General features: G+C 44.3%; 1 protein-coding gene across 1 annotated transcript in view; it reads left to right on the top strand.

Annotated features, from left to right (window-relative positions):
* Positions 1 to 16927: 16927 nt before the first annotated feature.
* The window catches only part of LOC124788900 (juvenile hormone esterase-like), a 151073-nt gene continuing 144755 nt past the window's right edge, over positions 16928 to 23245 (top strand). Inside the window, exon 1 of the mRNA XM_047256182.1 lies at positions 16928 to 17158. Coding sequence (XP_047112138.1) covers positions 16928 to 17158 — 231 coding nt within the window. The remainder of the gene's footprint in view (positions 17159 to 23245) is intronic.

Raw genomic sequence — 23245 nt, 5'->3', positions numbered from 1 at the left:
CATGCCTGTAGTACTTCACACGGAAGAAAAACTGCAGGACACGGAACCACGCAGGATACTGAACTACAAGCGCGCGAATTGGACACTGTTCATGGAAATGCTTGATAGTCTTTTCCAGACACTCGCGAAATTAACAACAAACAACAAATTCATGAGACAGTGGAAGTTCTCACTACTGCTGTCCAAGACGCAATGTCTGACACCTCAACAATACTCGACTGCCTGCCCTAGAAAATCCTGGGCCTTATCTCAGAAAGACCGCCTCAGTAATGGTAGCGTACCAGGCATCCGTTCTATAAACTGCACTTTAACAGACTCCAGGTATTAATACGCGAGTAAATGCAAATATTTAGGAACGAACAATGGGAGAAAAATTGCAGGACTTGATGCCACACTTCCTGACATGTGGTAGCTAGCCAGACACTTCACTAGAGACAAACACTACTTCCTACTCTACAAGGCCCAGACGGCCCTGCATACTCCCCAAAGTAGAAGTCAGAGCTCATGGCCTCAACACTTACAGCGTCTTTCATGCCGAATCTGGTTCCGTCAGACCTAGTATTCACAATGGAAAATATTCACACTTGAAACGGACCAGGACGTTACCCAGCTTGTATCCCAGCCCATGCGCAACGAGGTCAGACGTACTAGCACAAATAAAATCATATGGGCTGTCAAGCATTTCAGTGGCGATGGCAAACCGTGTCTTCCAGGAGTTCACGGATAGAGCCGTACAATACCTCACTCATATAACGAATGCAACACCAATACCTGCGTGACTTTTGGAAGGCAGCCATGGTCCTGATGTTCAGGAAGCCATGGAATGACCATTACCTCCCACAAAATTACCGATCCATGAGTCCGCTGTGCTCGTTCAGCAAGATTGTCAAGTAGGTAATACTAAAACTCATCACTAGGCACTGCACTGCCAGCAACACCCTAAGGCCGGAGCAATTTGGCTTTAGGAGTCAACAACTCAACTCCTCCGCTTAGTTGAACATATAACACATGGCTATAACACGAAAATACCCACAGGGGCTGTGTTCCTGGACGTCGAAAGAGCTTTCGACCGTCTCTGGTAACGGCTTCATATGCAAACTAAGCGAAGCTGGTTTCGCCTATAGGCTTGAACGTCTTATACCCTCATATCTCAGCAACAGATGTTTCCTTACTGACGTGCAGGGCAAACAGTCGACATAACACGGTATTCAAGCTAGAGCAGTCCAGGGAACCATACTGGGGCCCATCTTGTTCAGTCTCTACGTTAATGATATCGCAGCAACACAAAATACGACATTAGCCATCTGCATGAATAATTGAGCCATCCATTAATTCATGAATACAGACAGCACTCAGAAGTGCCTAGCCTTGGTTCGAATGATGGTGCGTTAAGCAAACGTCAACAAGTGCGAAGCAGTTCTGTTCATATGCAGACCGAAACTACAGCGCAAACATCAACGTCGTAGACAGGTAACACTACATGCACGCCCAACCCGTTTCAGAGAGGATGTTAGATACCTAGTTGTTTAGCTGGAACGGAAACTTACACAGGAGGTCCACATAGAATACGTTGCCAACAGAGCGCACGTGAAGCTCAAGCAACTCTACCCTATGCTCAACAGGGAAAGTATACTAAATAGGAGGGTATCTAGGTCCATATGCATCAGAATAATCAGACCTCTGATGACGTACGCAGCTCCCGTTTGCGGATATGCAGCTCCTGCACACCTGTGCCGCCTGCAAGTAATGCAGAACGAAGTGCTACGGATCATTAGCAACGCTCCACGCTACACTCGCACCGCGGATCAAAAATGGTTCACATGGCTCTAAGCACTATGGGACTTAACATCTGAGGTCATCAGTCCCATAGACTTAGAACTACTTAAACCTAAGGACATCACACACATACATGCCCGAGGCAGGATTCGAACCTGCGACCGTAGCAGCAGCGGGGTTCCGGACTGAAGTACCTAGAACCGTTCGGTCACAGCGGCCGGCCACCGCGGATCCTCACGATGAATGCCGCCTTGTAACAGTCAAGGAAGTATTAAAAAAAAACTCGCCACGCACCGATACAAGAACTCCAGCCACTCGACCAGTTCTTTCATCCCTACTCAGGGGAACTGTGATCACAGCCATAGGTGGAAGCATAAGCAACCGGAGAGACAGCTAGCGAGAGCCTAACCACCTATTGGGAGATAACATCAGCAATACTGACTGGACATGCCAGCGGCTATCACAGCCGACCAACGGGGCAACAGCACGAAAGCCGATAAATTCGCACACTAACGCACAAACAAACCGCCAACACTACCCTACCCATTGCATCCGGTATGTGACCTACCGGATATTCACCGATGACGAACTCAACTATTACACGTACGCTGATCTGGCCGAGAAGACAAGGCAGGTACTCAGCTGCAGCCGCCGAGTGACAACGTCTCACAACGTCAAAGGTATCGGCCTGCATGATACCCACTACTAAATTACCTAATTCTTGCCTCATCTGTCGCAGATAACAAGCGATTTGCTACTACTCATACTACCCGACATGACTTGCTGAGTTTTTTTTCCCCCCTTGACACCCTTCTCAGTCTTAGTGGATGTCCCAGGATACGACAACAACCTAACGGGCTGGAGGAAGGTGGACGCTGAGTTTACGGAAAGTCATTTGTTGCCTTACAGTGGTTGATAATCCTTTATTTAACAAGGTATACTTAAAACATAAACAGTGGCGTTTTGTAGCACATGTGTTTCAGGACGGTTTTCTCAACTTAACATATAACATTATATAACACATAATCAACAGTTGTTCATAAGTACACTCATGCTTATATATTAACGATAATTGCAGAATGTGGTGCCACACAACGTGGCACTACACAATACTGGCGCTTATAGCATAGGCACATAGGGAACACACACGACACAGACCTAGTCCACGGTATTGGTGATAAGTTGAGAAAACCGTCCCGAAACACATGTGCTACAAAACGCCACTGTTTCCTGCGCATGTACCCCGACATCAATATGGGACATGATCACCATGCACATGTACACAGGCCGCACAATGGGTTGGCATACTCTGGATCAGGTGACCGAGCAGCTGCTGGGGTATAGTCTCCCATTCTTGCACCAGTACCTGACGTGTCCGAGGGGCATGAAGACGTGCAGCGATACGTCGACCGAGAGCATCCCAGACGTGCACGATGGGGTTTAAGTCTGGAGAACTGGCAGGACACTCCATTCGCCTGATATCTTCTGTTTCAAGGTACTCCTCGACGATGGCAGCTCGGAGGGGCCGTGCATTATCTTCCATCAGGAGGGACGTAGGATCCACTGCACCCATGAAAAGGTGGATGTACTGGTGCAAAATGAAGTCCCGATAAACCTGACCTGTTACAGTTCCTCTGTCAAAGACATGCAGAGGTGTACGTGCACCAATCATAATCCCACCCTACAACATCAAACCATGACCTCCATACAGGTCCTTTTCAAGAACATTAAGGAGTTGATATCTGGTTCCTGGTTCACCCCAGATGAAAGCCCAGCGAGAATCACTGTTCAGACTACCTGGGCTCGTTCGTGAACATAACCTGGGACCACTGTTCCAATGACCATGTACTGTGTTCTTCACACCAGGCTTTACGAGCTCTCCTGTGGCCAGGGGTCAGTGCAGTGCACCTTGTAGGTCTCCGTGCGAATAAACCACGTCTGTTCAGACGTCTGTAGACTGTGTGTCTGGAGACAGCTGTTCCAGTGGCTGCGGTAAGGTCCCAAGCAAGGCTACCTGCAGTACTCCGTGGCTGTCTGTGGGCAATGATGGTGAGATATCGGTCTTCTTGTGGTGTTGTACACTGTGGACGTCCCGTACTGTAGCACCTGGACACGTTTTCTCTCTGCTGGAATCGTTGCCATAATCTTGATATCACACTGAGGGCTCGTGCTATGGCCTGCTGTGTTTGACCAGCCTCCAGTAACCCTAGTATCATCAATATGTGTTCTTTGAGCCATTTTCAACACACAGTCACCATTAGCACGCCTGAAAACGTCTGCACACTTACTAGCTGCACCGTACTGTGACATGCACCAACATACCTCTGCGTATGTGGACTGCTGCCAGCACCACCGTGTGACGACCGCAGGTCAAATACACCCCATGGTTATACACCGAGGTGATCTAAACCCGCAAACCACCCAGCAGAGCGTTGTTTCACCATGTATCAGCATTAGCCTTCATTTATGAGCATGAATGTAATTAGGTGAAGTAGGAATGTATTGTTTCCCTGATATCAACTTATATTTTATTTACTGCTGGACCATCATCACCAATAAGTATTTTGCAGTAATAAACGGCATCGTTAAAGGTACTTTTTCTGTCGTACTCGTCATTTAAAGTCCTTAAAAATAGCACCTGCAGATTTTATTTAATTGCAATCTTTCATTTATAAATTTCTATGTTACATTCAAAACGCAATTGCCGAATGATAGGAACCTTCGACCATTCGATTCATGTGTAAATTCATGTTGTATACTGTAGACTCGGTAGCATTTGGCTTGTAATGCGGCAACTACGTATCCCATCCCCTAGACAACGAAACCAGCCAAAACTTTTAATATTTCAACTCTGAGTCTGAGGGTACGTAGTTGAGGGCGACATTTGTTTTTTTTGAAAGCCCGCAAGTAGCAGAAAATGGTGTAACGGGCGTAGGATTCGTTATGAATAGGAAGGTAGGGGAGAGAAGGTGTTACTGGGAACAGTTCAGTGATATGGTTGCTCACATTAGAATCGGCAGGAAACCAACACCGACAACGATAGTCTAGGTATACAAGTCGAAGTCGCAAGTTGAAGATGAAGAGATGAGGAAAGTATATGAGGATATTGAAAGGGTACTCCAATACGAAAAGCGAGACGAAAATCTGACATGAGGTACTGGAATACAGCTGTAGGCGATAGAGTAGAACAAAAGGTTACAGGAGAATATGGGCTTGGGGCAAGGAATGAGAGGAGAAAGACTAATTGAGTTCTGTAATAAATTTCCTCTAGTAATAGTGAATACTCTCTTCAAGAACCTCAAGTGGAGGAGGTATACTTGGAACAGACCGGGTGATACGGAAATATTTCAGTTAGATTACATCATGGTCAGACAGAGATTCCGAAATCAGATACTGGATTGTAAGACGTTCCCAGGAGCAGATATAGACTCAGATCGCAATGTAGTAGTGATGAAGAGTAGCCTGAAATTTAAGAGATTAGTCGAGTCGATAAGCATATAGGGGGGGGGGGGGTACGGAAGTTGTAAGGGATGACGAGAAGCACTTGAAGTTCTCTAAGACTATAGATACAGCCGTAAGGTATAGCTCAGTAAGCAGTACAGTAGAAGAGGAATGGACATCTCTAAAAAGTACAGTCACTGAAGTCACAGAAGTTGGAATGAGAAACATAGGCACAAGAAGGTAACTGCGAAGAACCCATGGATAAGAGAAAAAATACTTCAGTTGATCGATGAAAGAAGGAAATACAAAAATGTTCAGGGAAATTCGAGAATACAGAAATACCAGTCTTTGAGGAATGAAATGAATAGGAAGTGCATGAAAGCTAAGACGGAATGGCTGCATGGAAAATATGAAGAAACCGAAAAAGAAATGATTGACGGACGGAATGAGTCAGCATATAAAAATGTCCAAACAACCTTCGGTGACATTAAAAGCAATGGTGGTAAAAGCAATCGTGGTGACATTACGAGTGTAACGGGAATTACACTGTTAAATGCAGAGGAGACAGCGGATAAGTGGAAAATGTACACTGAAGGCCGTTATGAGGGAGAAGATTTGTCTGATGTGGTAGAAGGGGAAGCAGGAGTCGATCTAGAAGAGACACGAGGTTCAGTATTAGAATAGAATTCAAGAGAGCTTTGGATGACTTAAGAAGGCAGAAGGGATGGATAACATTCTATCAGAATTTTTAAAATCATTGGGGAAGTGGCAACAAAACGACTATCCACGTTGGTGTATAGGGGGCGACATACCATTCGACTTTCGGAAAAATATCATCCACACTATTCTGAAGGCTGCAAGAGCTGACAAGTGCGAGAATTATCGCACAATCAGCTGAACAGCTCATCCCTCCAAGTTGCTGACAAGAATAATATACTGACGAACGGAAAAGATAATTGAGGGTGTGTTAGATGACGATCAGTTTGGCTTCAGGAAAGGTAAAGGTACCAGAGAGGTAATTCTGACGTTGAGGTCGATAATGGAAGCAACACTAAAGAAAAATCAAGATACGTTCATCGGATTTGTCGACATGGAAAAAGAACTCCAGCACCTTACTTTTATTTCCATCATTGCTTCTTCGATTTACAGATTGGACAGTAGGGGCGAAAGACTACATCCCTGTCTTACACCCTTTTTAATCCGAGCACTTCGTTTTTGGTCATCCATTAATATTATCCTCTCCTGACTCTTGCACGTATTGTTCATAACCCGTCTCTCCCTATAGTTTATCCCTAATTAAAATTCAAAGTGAGATGTTATCAATCATATGACTCGCTGATGACATTGCTATCCTGAGTGAAAGAATTACATGATCTTCCGAATGAAATGAACAGAGTAATAACTACAGAATATAGATCGACAGTAAATCGACGGATGACAAAAGTAATGAAAAGTAGCAGAAATGAGAACAGCGGGAACTTAACATCAGGGTTGACGGTCACGAAGTAAATGAAGTTAAGGAATTATGCCACCTATGCAGCAAAATAACCAATGACCGACGGAGCAAGCAGCACATCAAAAGTAGACTAGCACTGGCAAAAAGGGCATTCCTGGACAAGAGAAGTCGACTTATATCAAACATGGGCCTTAATTTGAGGGAGAAATTTCTGAGAATGTACATTTGGATAACAGTATTGTATGGTAGTGAAACACGGACTGTGGGAAAACCGAAGAGAAGAGAATCGTAGCATTTGAAAATGTTAAAAATTCAGGATAAGGTAACGAATGAGGAGGTTCTGCGCAGAATCGGAAAAGAAAGAAACATGTGGAAAATACTACCAAGGAGAAGGGACAGGGTGATAGGACTAGGACATCCGTGAAGACATCAGCGAATCACTTCCATGGTACTAGAGGGAGCTGAAGAGGGCAAAAACTGTAGTGGAAGACAGAGATGGAAAACATCCAGTAAATAATTAAGGACGTAGTTACAAGTGCTATTCTGAGATAAAGAGGTTGGCACACGAGAGGAATTCGCGGTGAGCCGCATCAACCAGTCACAAGACTGATGTACAAAAGAAAAAAAGGAAAAATATAATAATAATTTGAAGATGTTCTTTACAGATTAAGAACCCATCCAGCGTAATGCACAGATATCGTTAGGAGTGCGCCAGGGAAGTGTGATACATGAATGATCTTCCGAACAGGGTGGCGACCTGCGGTTGTTTGCTGATGATGCTGTGCTGTCCTAGGTGTCGAAGTTGTGGGACTGTAGGAGGATACAAAATGACTTTGACAAAATTACTGGTTGGTGTGATGAATGGCAGCTGTCTCTAAATCTAGAAAAAATGTAAGTTAATTTGGATGAGTAGGAAAAGTAAACCTGTTGTGGTCGGATACAACATTAGTAATGTCCTGCTTGACACAGTAATTTCGTTTAAATATCTGTGGTTACTGCTGCAAAGCGATATTTAAAGTAACGAGGAAGTCAGGATCTGGTAGGGAAGAGTCAGTTTACTAGGCGAATATTTGGGAAGTGTGGTTCATCTGAAAAAGGGGACCTCATTTGCGGCGCTAGTGCGATCTGTTCTTGAGTACAGTTAGGGTGTGTATGATAAGCGCTAGTTTGGATTAAAGGAAGATATTGAAGCAATTCACAGGCAGGCTGCTAGATTTGTTACCAGCAGTGTCAAAAAACATGCATGTATTACGGTTGTGCTTCGGGAACTGAGTTGGGAATTTATGGAGATGAGGCGACGTTCTTTTTAAGGAACACTACTGAGGAAATTTAGAAAGCCGGCGTTTGAAGCTGACTGTAGAACGATTCGGCTGCCTCCAAAATAGATTTCGCGAAAGGATCACTGCGAAACTAGAAATTAGGGCTCATACGGAAGTGTAGAGACGATCGTTGTTCCCTCGCTCTGTTTGCGAGTGTAATAGGATTTGAAATGACTAGTAATGGTACAGGGTAACCCCCCTCCCCCCTCCCGGCGAACATGAAATCAGGATCACCTCTTACAAATTAAACGTGAACAATAATATTAAATCATTATATTATCTGCTTAATTAATACAAATATGCTTACATTTGCCAGCACTCGCAAGATGTCTGTCCACACGCAACCAAGAAAAGAGAAGAAGTGAAGACGATTAAAAAATTAACAAAAGAGCGCATCTTGTCGCCTCTTTAGATCATTTTGTTTCGAGTGCATCTTTATACTTCTTTGCCCTCGAAAATTATACAGAGAAATAATTATAATACGGATACATGAGAAAAATACATGTTCGCCTGAGTGGCTAGTGTCCACTTATTATTCAATTTTTAAATGTCTCTCCTTTATAAATACTGTTTTAAGTCTTTTCTTAGTATTTCACTGGGGACGTTATATTGCCCCCCGAAATGTTTATGTCATAAAAGATGTTCGTGTTAATTCCTTTTTTGACATAAATATTTCCTATTTTATGTCCACAGTGCTCACACACACGCAGTTTTTTCTTTCACAGTCTACATATGTCACATCGTGTATTTTAGTCATTGTACTTAGTGATGTTTGTTGCACACAAAGTAATACAGATGAAGTTATTTACATAACAATATAATATACAATTGGTTACGAATATAGTCATGTTCAAAAGAAAAGGACATAGAATACAATTAGTTTGACAATTATGTCATGACATTTTACATTTGTACAGTCATTTTGGCTGCTTCTTTTTGGGACTGCATCTTACGTAGTGTTCGAAGGTATAAAACTACGAGTTAGTCTGTAATTCTTGCAGTCCCAGGGGTGTTAACTGTTCGCTGCCCTTTTGGCGCGGCCGTAGGGAAACACTGGGGGAAAACCTCGGCGGAGCGCCAGACTAACCGCTTTGGTTACTTTCACTTAATTCTTTGTGGGATGTCATTGGAGTACAGGATGTGCATACGTTACGAGCAATTTTTCGTTGCACTATACAAAGAAATGAGGTTATTATAACAATTAATACATCGTAGTTATTGATTGCGGTGTCGTTGATGATCTATTCTGCGACGTTTAGCTCGCGACGGCGCCGGTTGGTGTGTTCGGTGCTCGGCGTTCGCGCGGCGGCTGCGGAGAGGTCAACGCCCGCTCGACGCCAGCGTCTCTCGCCGCCGTGGAACGTCAGAATCAGCTGATTGGCTGCACTGTTGGTGATGCACTTCTGTCTCGGACGGCGGTGGCGGAGTGGGATGATATTCGAACCCCCCCCCCCCCCCCCACCACACCCCACGCTTGTTGGCAGGAATCAGCTCTGCTACGCATCTCCGACGTAGTACATGAAACATACACGCAAACAGCGTCATATTTCCCTCCCGCTGCAGATGGTTACCCTAGTGGGAAAGGAGTATTTATTGGTGCGGCAGTTGTTCTTAAGTTTTCGCCAGTTTCCGAGTGATAAGCCAGCATTGTCTTGCAGAATACATGACATGGATCTTCTCCCGTGAATGCAGTTTTTATGCGACACCGTTTTCATTATACATCAGTTTCTATTTCGATAAAATTGTTTATGTTTTCGCCGCACTCGCAGGCACTGGTGAGTGCCCCAATACGAGCTTAGCACAAACATTCGCCGTTTCTGCGGTCGCTGTTTTGCAACAGTCCACGCCTCGTATTCCAATCTCGCATTATTGTACTCGCTGAAATTACAGTCTGTCCCAAAAATATTGACTCTGGTGGGTTCACTTCACCTTAACAGTTTACATTTATCAGCAAATTCACAGTTTTTCGTGCGTAATATTGGCGTTTGGCATCTTCACCGGTGTTGAAAGTTCAATACCAGCACTTCAACGTCGGTATTCGCAGTTTCACCTTCACAGTTTTTCACACTGCTTAAAGTTCAAATTGTTCAAATGGCTCTGAGCCCTATGGGACTTACCTTCTGAGGTCATCAGTCCCCTAGAACTTAGAACTACTTAAACCTAACTAACCTAAGGACATCACACACGTCCATGCCCGAGGCAGGATTCGAACCTGCGACCGTAGCGGTCGCGCGGTTCCGGACTGTAGCGCCTAGAACCGCTCGGCCATCCCTGCCGGCACTGCTTAAAGTAACTGTTTCGATTAGTTCACAAACACTAATGTATTTAATTCAGTCTGAACTGGATTTTGGCTCCTGCTGGATTTTACCACTCTCTCGCACTAATTAAATCGTTCCATTTTCCACTTACAGAGTCGTACTTGTCTTCAGACTCTTGACTATACAATTGTATTTCCCCATCTCATGTCTGCCTACTCATTGCGTACTTGCCCTCCAGAGCCAGGCTCTACTTTACAAAACTTCACCTCTCGCATTATTTTACACATTTTGTAATCTATGCCAAGCGTGCAAGTTCCTAGATTAGTGTTCGATTTGTGTTTTTGTTTACACGATAAATTCGTGCAAATCTCTGCCTTAGCAGATGGCATTATATTTTAATACTGCTTCGTGTTAATCGCGTTTACTGATTTCCTTTGTACCTTATCCACAACACATGAGGCACCTTGGGTAATATACACCTTGCACTCATATTTCATAGTAAATTATGACTGATCATATTTAAGGATCGGTATATACATAAATACATGGAATAACATATAAAGGGCTTATTTCAATAGTGGTACAAGTCCATTTTCGTACATTGTGAGATACAGAGTCCTAAAATTAAACGAGCGCTGAAAAGTCTGCAGTTGAGATACTAGGAATATTCAAGCATATGGCTTCATGCTAGAGATTAACCTTTATTTCTGCTTGTTTGAATCATTAATTTCAGAAGCATTATAGGCAAAAAGGTGGAGGTAACGGACTTGTACCACTATTGAAATAAGCCCTTCATATATACTATAGTGTTGACTTTCATAAGTTTCATTACTACTACAGTTCAAAAATATTCATGACACACTAACGAATAGCCGGCCGGAGTGTCCGAGCGGTTCTAGGCGCTGCAGTCTGGAACCGCGCGACCGCTACGGTCGCAGGTTCGAATCCTGCCTCGGGCATGGATGTGTGTGATGTCCTTAGGTTAGTTAGGTTTAAGTAGTTCTTACTTGTAGGGGGACTGATGACCTCAGATGTTAAGTCCCATAGCGCTCAGAGCCATTTGGACCATTTGAAAATTAATGAAAAATTCTTTCATCATTACATGCTGTTGCATGATTTTTTAATAATATTTTTAAAGCATTTTTTAAAAATGAAATTTGTAAAATATTCTTAAACCTACGTTCAGTTTTCTTTCAAAATGCAATTGCTTTCAAATTACTGTTATTCCTTTCTACAAAATTGAATCGCACTAATCCTGTGTGCCTCATTGTCTTTACATGTTAGACTAAAATTTGTACATTTACAAACAGAAAAAAATACACTATAAACTTAACCTACTACTCACATATGTAAAAGTTGCTCTTCCGAGCGAACTTCTTTAAGTCTCTGTAAGCATTTTTCTTATTTGCTTCGTAACTGCCTCCTGCTTTGACCACGGGATGGTGTAGTTTGCGTGACAGAAAGTATCGTGAGGTACCACTTCGATGTTATAAGTGTAGCCCTCGATAACACTGGGTTTTTCCGAAAACACATTCTCATTATCTGTAAGTAGCTGAGTCAACTTGTTTTGTTGTGCTTCAGTCAAATATTCTGACTCCATGACATTAATGGCTATCAGTTTCCTTTTACCCTCTCTGTCTTCAGTAATAAACTCTACATAATATGCTTGTCTTGTACTTAAGACAAAATATAAGTTCATTATCTGTATGCCTTCGAATCTAGAATGAAAGCTCCGGCCGGCAGTATTTACCGTGAACTTCCCGTGTCCTCAACAATGGCAAAATTGCACGTCTACTCTCATTCATAAGGATTACTTCCCCGCACAAGAGGTCGATTTTTGCGTCCCTCTGGCTTAAAAATTCCATCCCCAGGATGCAAGCAACACCTAATCCCTTAACTACTAGGAACGAGCTTTTCATTGCTTCATTTCCTTCCGTAAATTCCACTTGCACCTGGTGCTTTATGATATGAGATTGTGCATCTATAGCAGCCGTTACGCGACAGTTCTTCACTGACAATACTGGTATTCTATTATTTTGTAAAGATTTGCGCTAATGACGTTGGTTGACGCACCGGTATCGACTATTATCTGTATTGGTGCTCCGTACGTATCTGCTTGCAATATAGCCTGCACAACACTTTTTTGGTTCGCTTACATTTCTGCGGCATGTCTACAAGTTCCTTTTCTATTTTTATTTCTTCATTGTATCTCAGCATACAAAGTTTATGGGTGTCATCAGGAATATGCCCTCACTACACCATCCTGCAGCCAACAACGGAGAGCGTATTGAGCATTAGTGAGTTGACAATTGTCTGCCACTTCCACTAATCTCACATTGTGCTTGTTGTTGTTGTTGTTGTTACTGTTGGGTTGGCCGCCCTGCCTCCCCGATGGCGTATTTTGATACTGTTCGTGGCTCTGGTTTTGCCTTGGTCGGTTGTAACTTCCTGACATGTTCTGTGACAGACCTGGGTTGACGTTCCATTGTGGCGCTGTGTTTTGTTGCCACTGTGGTGTCGGTTCAATATAACCACGCCACTGGTTTCGATTGTTCCGCCATTGCGGATTGCCGTTACCATTATATCCACTAGTCACGCGTCCATCACGACGTCACTTCTGATTTTGACGATTATAGCCGTTGCCGTTATAACCACTGCCATTGCTTGTGCCTCGATTCTGTTGCCGATGCTCTTGCCTATTCCCGTTACCATTTGGCACTAAGTTACTACTGTTACTGTTGCTGCCATTGTAATCGGCTTTTTGTTGATTACAGCCTGCATGGTTCCACTTGTTTTCGGTTTTCATGTCTTCGATCAATAAGTCCACTATTTCCGTGAATTGTTCTATATCTTATTCCGGCACATTGATTAAATATTTTTTAATTTCACTGGGCAACCTCATTTTTATTAATCCGATTATGTCGCGATCGGACATGGGCTCGTCCCAGTACCTGGTTTTGTTTATATACTTTTCTAAATATCTGCGTAACGTTCCCACCTTAGGATTGTGTATTTACGGACTTTACAACTCCTTGTGTAGTCTTTCTTGGACGCTATCGGACCAGAATTTTTGCAAGAATGCACCTTCAAACAGTTGCATCGTTAGACATTTATCGGACACGTCGGTGGCCCACAGTGCCGCGTCACCTTGTTTGAATAAAGGAGGCCACGAACTTTATTCTTTGTCTTTCCGTCCATGTCCTGGGTAACACATTCCTGAAGCTCTTAATGAATACCACAGCGTGGACACTTCGTTTTTCACTATTGAAGGGTTGGAATGTTCTGTGTTTTATCACATTCTCCTCCTTTTTGCACATCTGATTGCTACTTTCTGTGTCATTCATTACTCCGTGATGTTCGCTGCACGGTATCGCATATTGTTCGTGCCCGTAATTCACATTAGGTTGCGGTTGCGCACTCGCGCCCTGCATACCGTCTGCGTTATTATACTGATCAGTACGCTGAGTCGGATTCATTATCTGTCCGCCACTGTTTACATTCCTTTCCAACATACTCTCCGCGCGACCTTCTGGTACCAATTCGGCAACTTCGCAGTCACACGGGATTTGATCCGTGTTAATTCAGCGTGTAGTGCGGCAGCGCTAGCGTCAATATTCACACTTGTGGCCGCAGTCGCTTGTTCTACAGCTGTTTTTACGTCGCTTTCAATCTTCGCAGATATCTCGAGATCCTTGACTTCCAGCCATACATTAAATTCTTTTTCGACTTCTTGAGCTTGCACTTCCAAATGTGTATCAATACTTTTCCGTGCATCTGTCTCCACATTATCCACGCGGTTGGATCAAGTCTGGAGACTGTCTTCTAGCCTGGCCTGCGATATCTGTAGTTTTTGCATCTCGCCGGCTAGGCTTTGCATAAGATCAGGTATTTCTCTGTAAGCGTCTCGCGTCTCGGCAAGTTCGCTTTGGGTACTGTCTGGTTTCGTTTCTAGTCTTTGTTATCTCTCTCTATCTTTCTGCTCACGCTCATGGGCATTTGAGAAAGTTTCTCATCTCTTTCTCTTTCCCTCTGTTCTGACATTTTTTCTTTTCCCTTTCTTTCTGTTCTCTTTTTTGCTCTTGCTCACAGAGCATCTGAGCACATATCTTATCTCTCTCCCTGTCTCTTTCTTCTAACCTGCGCATAAATTCTGCAAACGGGTCTGCAATCGGTGAACATACTGGTGCCCCGCTTAATCTAGCACTCGATTGGACTCCTGAGTATACATTAGGGTCGTCGGTGGTAGATTCCCATTTTGTTGTGGAGCGTCATTCGCTGTCCCCAAATCCTCGGCCCCCGCTCCGGAAATAAAGTTATCTGAGGCGGTGGCTTGGGGTTCGCTCCGCTCACGTTTCGCGTCTGAACCTCACTCTCCGTATTAGCAAGATTTTGTTCGTCTGGTGCAGACGCCTTTGGTTATCCTATTTTTCCCATAGTAAATTCACTTTAAGCTACTGACAAATCATTAACACTAACACACACACGAATAATTATCCCATCCAAAAATAAGCGTATAAATACAGAAATACACACAATTTAATTTGCACTCTACTTACTATTTTTTTTTTTCACCGAAGGTATCTCATGTGCTTGTGGGTTCGATATTCCGCACAGAGCTACGCAGGATGCTTTCACAATAGGCCTTACATTTTTTCCTCTTTCATGTAATCTTTCTTCTTTTCTACACTTTTTCTTCTCCAGACCTCCTCAGGGTGTGGTTTTGTTGTTGTACATATAAAAGAAGTGATATAGGCATTACTATTTTACAACAATTAGGCACATACATAACTACATTATTACAATAGTAAGTATCATACTAATAAATCTCGCATTTTCTTTGATCGGGCCCCAAAGTTGCGGCGCCAATCTCGCGTCCGTCAGCCGTCGTAATTTAATTTATTATTTACTACACAAATTGATTGATAATGGTGGTTGTTGCCGACGTACGTGGTGGGCCTTAATCAAACAGATATTTCATTCAATTTTGATTTACAATTAAATGTTTTTGTGATGTTGTCTCTATTTTAACAATATTAATCTTTAGTGGAAATTATTTATTACGTTAATGACTGTAAGACTCGCTGAATATTAAAACATGAGCACCTAAGTTGAACAATGGAATAAACTTTTCGTATTAATTTCCTCGGCTAGTCAGTTCACTTTAAAGCAAAAAATCTTTAATTATTAATTACAATTGCGGCCCACATACGCGCGAGAATATTTTTTCTTACATCCGTTAACCATTGCATTGTAGTCGGAGTCCTGGCTCTGGCTCTCGCGTTTGTACTGAAAATAAAAATCTTAAAGCTACGTAGTTTCTGCAACGTCGCGCGGCTGTGGAGAAAAAAATTATATTATGTTAATAGGGGGCGAGTTTTTCGCTCCCGCTAAGTTTTATAGGTTAATATCGCCAAGTAATGGCGTCGTTGGCTGCATCGGTCGCTGCGATTTTGCACTGTAAATTACTCGAATGCAGGTTAATTTAAGGAAGGTGGACATGAAATCGGGATCACCTCTTACAAATTAAAGGTGAACAACAATATTTAATCATGAAACTTCCTGGCAGATTAAAACTGTGTGCCGGACCGAGACTCGAACTCGGGACCTTTGCCTTTCGCGGGCACGTGCTCTACCAACTGAGCTACCCAACGACGACTCACGCCTCGTCCTCACAGCTGTACTTCTGCCAGTACCTCGTCTCCTACCTTCCAAACTTAACAGAAGCTCTCCTGCGAACCTTGCAGAACTAGCACTCCTGAAAGAAAGGATATTGCGGAGACATGGCTTAGCCACAGCCTGGGGGATGTTTCCAGAATGAGATTTTCATTCTACAGCGGAGTTTGCGCTGATATGAAACTTCCTGGCAGATTTCTTTGCCCTCGAAAATCACACAGAGAAATTATTATAATACGGATACACGAGAAAAATACATGTTCGCCTGAGCGGCTAGTGTCCATTTATTATTCAATTTTTAAAAGTCTCTTCTTTATAAATATTGTTTTTAAGTCTTTTCTTAGTATTTCACTGGGAACGGAATGCAGCCCTCACCGACTCACATCGATACCTCTCCTCAGTGCAGCACTCCGTGAAGAATGGGCTGCCATCCCCCAAGAGACCTTCCAGCACCTGATTGAACGTATGCCTGCGAGAGTGGAAGTTGTCATCAAGGCTAAGGGTGGGCCAACACCATACTGAATTCCAGCATTACCGATGGAGGGCGCCACGAACTCGTAAGTCATTTTCAGCCAGGTGTCCGGATAATTTAAATCACATAGTGTATCTCAAATGACTTACTAACGTCCATTACACTGGCCGCTTTAAAATTGCGGTTACTAAGTATATTATTTAGGAGTGATGTACGTTGAAGGCATGGAATCACTGTCTTCAGATAAGTCCATCTTATCAGACACTATCGTATGCAGTTGTTAAGTCTAGGAATGTCATTGATGTTTTCAGTCCTCTTTTAAAACTAGCTTCTATCTACTATGGCATTGCCAACACCTGCGCCCAGCAGGTACGGTTTCTGCGGAAGACTGTGTGGAACGGTACTGTGACATTATCTATAGCCTTGTAGATACGGTTGTGCGTCAGTCGTCGAGCACCTTGCGAGGCTTTTAATCATTGAAACAACACAGCCGTAAAAACAATTGCTCCGCTATCTACGGGCCACAACAGCCATGGTTAGACTGCAGTCGCCATCGTCGGCTGCGGCTGTAGCCGCTGCGCTGCTGCTGCTGCTGCTGCTGGCGGCTGCGACCGGCGCCGACGCGGAAGCCGCCAAGCGAGTGGTGCGGACTCGCCACGGAGCCGTGCGTGGCACCGCCAAGCAGTCCTACCAGGGTCGCCACTTCCTGGCCTTCTACAACATACCCTTTGTCAAGCCGCCGGTTGGACCGCTTCGGTTCAGGGTAAGTGTACTGTATAATTAGTTGTTCCGTTCACGTTCCAAACTACGTGCTATATTATTAGGCACTACATTCCACGCAACAACGTCTTCTAGGTCTAGGGATACTCAAAGGTTATTTGCTCTTTATTCTTGAGATTATATTTAAGTTTCTAAGGAAATACAAACCTGTTGTTACTGTAGTTGTGGGCTTAAGTCCAAGAACTGGTTTGATGCAGCTGTCTGTGCTAGTCTACCCTGAGCAAGAACGTTGTTGATCTCTGAACAGCTACTACATCACTTTAACCTTTCTACTGTATTCATGCGTTTGTCTCTCTCTAGAATTTTTCTCACCAAAGCTTCTCTCGACTGCCAAATTGACAATTTGCCGATGCCTCAGGATGTGCCCCATTAAGCTACTCTTTCTGTTAAGCTGTGCATCAAAAACTTCTCTTTTCTGTAGAATGCAGTACATACGCATTAGTTATCATAGGCATTCTTCTACAGCGTCACATTTCAAAAGAGTCTGTTCTCTTTTTATCTAAACTGTTTACGGTATGTAAGTCTGTAAATAATCTGTTCTTTGGATGTAGTTCGTCTAACTCAACTAAATGAAGAACTGGTTCTGCTGTGGCGTAGGTGTTTTGCTTCCTTTTATCCGTGAAGGATCTTTAGTGGCCTCTAACGCATGTTTGTTTTTGAATACGATACACTGAAGGCAAAACTCGCAACACCAAGAAGGGGTTGCGCGACATAAACGAAAGTTGGTAGAACGCGTTCGTGCACTTGAAAGATGATGTCTACTAAAATTTCGCGCATGTCGCGTAAGAGGGGTGCTAACAGGTCACTATGAGGATGCAAATCCGGTTTGCTTTAAATATACGCTTAACAGTCGTGAGCATTAGTTACCTTTGGCATCTGACGTGGAGAGTTGAGGTTAGTCAAGAATGCCTCTAAGGCGACCAAGACGCCATTATCAGTACCTCACTGGCTATGAGCCGCTGCATGATCCTTAGTCGATACTGCGAAATTCTTGGCAGGAATGTAGCCAGCATACATGATTGCTGGCAGTGGTGGTCACTGGAATGTACGGTCGCAAGAAGACCGTGGTCCGGACGGCCAAGTGGCACTACCGAGAGGAATGATGATGTCCCATAGTCCTTGACAGAGCGAAGGGCAACGGTGCGGGAGACTCGCACCACCGTACTAGGCAAAGTCCTACTGGAGGTGTTGGCCATTGCCTTCCTCCGACCGTAATGGGGATGAATGATGATGAAGACGACACAACAACACCCAGTCATCTCGAGGCGGGTGAAAATCCCTGACCCCGCCGGGAATCGAACCCGGCACCCTGCGCTCGGGAAGAGAGAACGCTACTGCGAGACCACGAGCTGCGGACACCGAGAGGGAAGACCAACGTTTTTAGCATGTGGCTCTGGTGCATCGTACTATATCTGCAGCAGCAATCTGAGCAGCAGTCGGCACCATAGTGATGCTGTTACAAATCGGTTACTTTAAGAGCAGCTCCGATCCAGATGCTCTGCAGCGTGCATTCCACTGAGCTCAAACGTCAGCCATTTGCCGCTTCAGGGGTGTCAAGCAAGAGCTCATTCGAGGGCAGGTTGGAGGTCTGTTGTGTTTTCTGATGAAAGCTGGTTCTGTCTTGGAGCCAGTGATGGGCGTATGTTGGTTATGTGTGCTGTTTATGAACATTTTATATGGCTATAAAGCAAAATGAAACTGTATAGTTGTTTGTATGACTGTCCTGCTTAAGTCCCGAAATATCATACTCGCATGATACCAAATGGTTCAAATGTCTCTGAGCACTATGCGACTTAACATCTGAGGTCATCAGTCCCCTAGAACTTAGAACTACATAAACTTAAGTAACCTAAGTACATCACACACACCCATGCCCGAGTCAGGATTCGAACCTGCAACCGTAGTGGTCGCGCGGTTCCGGACTGAAGCGCCTAGAACCGCATGATACCATTTGCATATAATTCGCTATGATTTCAAAATTTTTTTGAGGGTCATTTTTTATTAACTAGCATTAACACAAAGCAGTTAACACAAATGCAGCTCATTTGGACTTTGAATATGTGCTGGGGACTGAAGAGGATATACACGACCTCACAGGCGCACACATCAGCCGCTATCGTAGTTTTACATCTAGAAAGAGAATATGACAGACTTTGGTTAGCTGTTGCACACGGTGTCTGCTCTCGGTTTTCATCCTACTTTCACAGCCAGAGGACTACTGTTGCGACATCTCTTGATACAGGAGTGGAGGAAGGTGTGCCGACAGAGATAACACCAAAAGCAGCACGGGTCACAGGTGTGGCACCACCTCGTCTTTTCAGACGTGTCCCACTTCTGTGTCTAAGATGAGGATGAACGGGTGTGAGAGCAGAGGCTTCAAGGAGAACGGCCTTGCCATTTTGCTCAACACTTACTGTCAGTGTGCAGTGTGCTTTTGTATGGTTCGCACAGAGAATTTGCAGAAAAGGTATTACCTTTACGACGAGTTGAGGCCGGTGGCTGTGCCGTAACTTCATGGTCGCCATGACGTAGCCAACATGTTCTCAAGATCTCTCTCCCATTGGAGCATCTGGGCATGATAATGAGAGACTGGCGCGCCCCATTCGCCTCCACTACGATTGTACAACTCTGGTATAGACGTAAAGCGGCGTCAAATGGCGTACTAATATTTGTTATACGAATTCAGTTCTAGTCGATGAGTAGCCTGGTTGGATCCATTGCTACTGCCAGAGGTGGCAGCAGCACTTAAATCGCCAAATCACCCTCAAATATAATCTTGCTTCCTTTCTACTGTACCGCATACGACAAGTAAGTAAAATCAACGAAACTGATTTGCATATTACGTCAGCTGTATCTATTTTACTCATAATACACTCCTGGAAATGGAAAAAAGAACACATTGAAACCGGTGTGTCAGACCCACCATACTTGCTCCGGACACTGTGAGAGGGCTGTACAAGCAATGATCACACGCACGGCACAGCGGACACGCCAGGAACCGCGGTGTTGGCCGTCGAATGGCGCTAGCTGCGCAGCATTTGTGCACCGCCGCCGTCAGTGTCAGCCAGTTTGCCGTGGCATACGGAGCTCCATCGCAGTCTTTAACACTGGTAGCATGCCGCGACAGCGTGGACGTGAACCGTATGTGCAGTTCACGGACTTTGAGCGAGGGCGTATAGTGGGCATGCGGGAGGCCGGGTGGACGTACCGCCGAATTGCTCAACACGTGGGGCGTGAGGTCTCCACAGTACATCGATGTTGTCGCCAGTGGTCGGCGGAAGGTGCACGTGCCCGTCGACCTGGGACCGGACCGCAGCGACGCACGGATGCACGCCAAGACCGTAGGATCCTACGCAGTGCCGTAGGGGACCACACCGCCACTTCCCAGCAAATTAGGGACACTGTTGCTCCTGGGGTATCGGCGAGGACCATTCGCAACCGTCTCCATGAAGCTGGGCTACGGTCCCGCACACCGTTAGGCCGTCTTCCGCTCACGCCCCAACATCGTGCAGCCCGCCTCCAGTGGTGTCGCGACAGGCGTGAATGGAGGGACGAATGGAGACGTGTCGTCTTCAGCGATGAGAGTCGCTTCTGCCTTGGTGCCAATGATGGTCGTATGCGTGTTTGGCGCCGTGCAGGTGAGCACCACAATCAGGACTGCATACGACCGAGGCACACAGGGCCAACACCCGGCATCTTGATGTGGGGAGCGAACTCCTACACTGGCCGTACACCACTGGTGATCGTCGAGGGGACACTGAATAGTGCACGGTACATCCAAACCGTCATCGAACCCATCGTTCTACCATTCCTAGACCGGCAAGGGAACTTGCTGTTCCAACAGGACAATGCACGTCCGCATGTATCCCGTGCCACCCAACGTGCTCTAGAAGGTGTAAGTCAGCTACGCTGGCCAGCAAGATCTCCGGATCTGTCCCCCATTGAGCATGTTTGGGACTGGATGAAGCGTCGTCTCACGCGGTCTGCACGTCCAGCACGAACGCTGGTCCAACTGAGGCGCCAGGTGGAAATGGCATGGCAAGCCGTTCCACAGGACTACATCCAGCATCTCTACGATCGTCTCCATGGGATAATAGCAGCCTGCATTGCTGCGAAAGGTGGATATACACTGTACTAGTGCCGACATTGTGCATGCTCTGTTGCCTGTGTCTATGTGCCTGTGGTTCTGTCAGTGTGATCATGTGATGTATCTGACCCCAGGAATGTGCCAATAAAGTTTCCCCTTCCTGGGACAATGAATTCACGGTGTTCTTATTTCAATTTCCAGGAGTGTATATGAAGATTTTTACCGGCAGGGACTCGAATTCGGATTTCCCGCTTATGGCGAGCGGTCACCTTAAACACTACGGCAAGCCGAGCACGCTTGCCAGACCGACCCAAACTTCCACGCGCTTGTGAAGGACGTTGTAACTGGTATGTGTAGGACACCATGCTTACCAATATGTTCCAAAACGCTGCGCACAGGCGGGATTTTTCCTGGGCTCGTATCTCATGTACTGTTGGTGATAGGAAGGTACAGTCAAGTGTTTTGGATAGCACTTGGGCTAGGGACCATTTGTACAACCACCACAAGGACCATTTCAACTATCCTACAGCACAGGTTCAAAATTTGAGTATTACACACTTCCTCCAGTTTAGGCAAATGGAGCAAATTGGTTCGTTCTTTTGGCATTAGGTGCGGTCTGTATTGCGCGTTAACGGCTTAAGGAAGCATTATTTATTTCATGGGCGCTTCCTGGGAACACCTCTAAGAAAGGCTTTTTACCATTTTTTCGCCGACAGTAACGTATATCTAAAACACTAACCGCGAAAAATTGCTCAAATTTTAGCGGCATATTCCCTAGGAATTTACATAGAAGTGCCATCTTTCCGTTTCCAAAAATCTGTATCCGCTACCGAGCAACGAAACATGATTTTTTGATACCAAAACCGAGCCGCGGATTCCAGCTGGGCTATGGACACTAAATGACCGTAATTTTTTTTATATCCTAAGATCCCGATATAGAACGACCTTGAAAATTGTCCTGATATCTTTACCCGTTCCAGATATACAGAGGTTCATAGTTATACTACTTGTACAGGTGAAATACACACGTAAATTCCAGTGTGAGGCGGAAACGTAGTCTGTGAAGTGACGTAACACGGAGAAATATGCTGTAAAGTGTCAGAGTTATCATCAGAAGGGTTGTTAGAACCCTGTATTGTTGTAGTATTGGAACACATGCAAAATTTTTGTGCACTTAAAATCCTGTCTGAGATGTAAAATTAATTTTCAGTTTCACGTAAGTAAACTATTACACGTTCTACTGGCCCATAAAATTCTTTTCATATGAGTGAGATGCTCTTCTGTAGCAGAGAAATAAATTAAACTGGACGAAAAATGCTCCTGTAGGATCACAAAAAATGAGAATATGTTGCAGTTTAACTCATAATTAAAAGTGGGGTAGCGCCTTCTAACCCCCCCACAAAATATATTAAAGTAAATAATATGAATAACATTCCCCACCAAAATTCGTTCCCATTTAGTGTAACCTCAAAACAGAATTCTTTCTCATTTGTAACCTCCCTACAAAATTCTTTTCACATTAACCTCCACACAAAATTCTTTCTGATTTAATCTAAGCTCAAAATTCATTCACATTTAGCGTAACCTCAAACCAGAAAAATTCCTAAACCTCTCAACAGTAAAAATTATAATTATGTCGTTCACATTGAGTGTAATGTCCCAATAAAAAAAAAATTCAGTAACCTGGTAATAAAACAATGTAACTAACCTCTCAATTAAATTGTCGATCACTTATGACTTTTCAATAATTCACTGTGAATTTAACCTGGTAAATTTTGGACGACAGCAGTGCTGCGTCATGGCCCTGAAAGATCATTCTGAATAAAAAAGGAAAAAATTCTTACCTCAATGAAGTCGCCAGATATATCTGCTCTTACAATAAATTTTTCCGGCACAGCTCTGTGCAATGCTGGCCGATATATCTCTGATTTATGAAAGGAAGCAACTGATTTTTTTTTTCTTTTGCAACAATCGGGATGATCA

This window comes from Schistocerca piceifrons, chromosome 3 (assembly GCF_021461385.2).
Source record: "Schistocerca piceifrons isolate TAMUIC-IGC-003096 chromosome 3, iqSchPice1.1, whole genome shotgun sequence".
Lineage (NCBI taxonomy): Eukaryota > Metazoa > Arthropoda > Insecta > Orthoptera > Acrididae > Schistocerca > Schistocerca piceifrons.
This window is presented reverse-complemented; position numbering and strand designations above follow the sequence as displayed.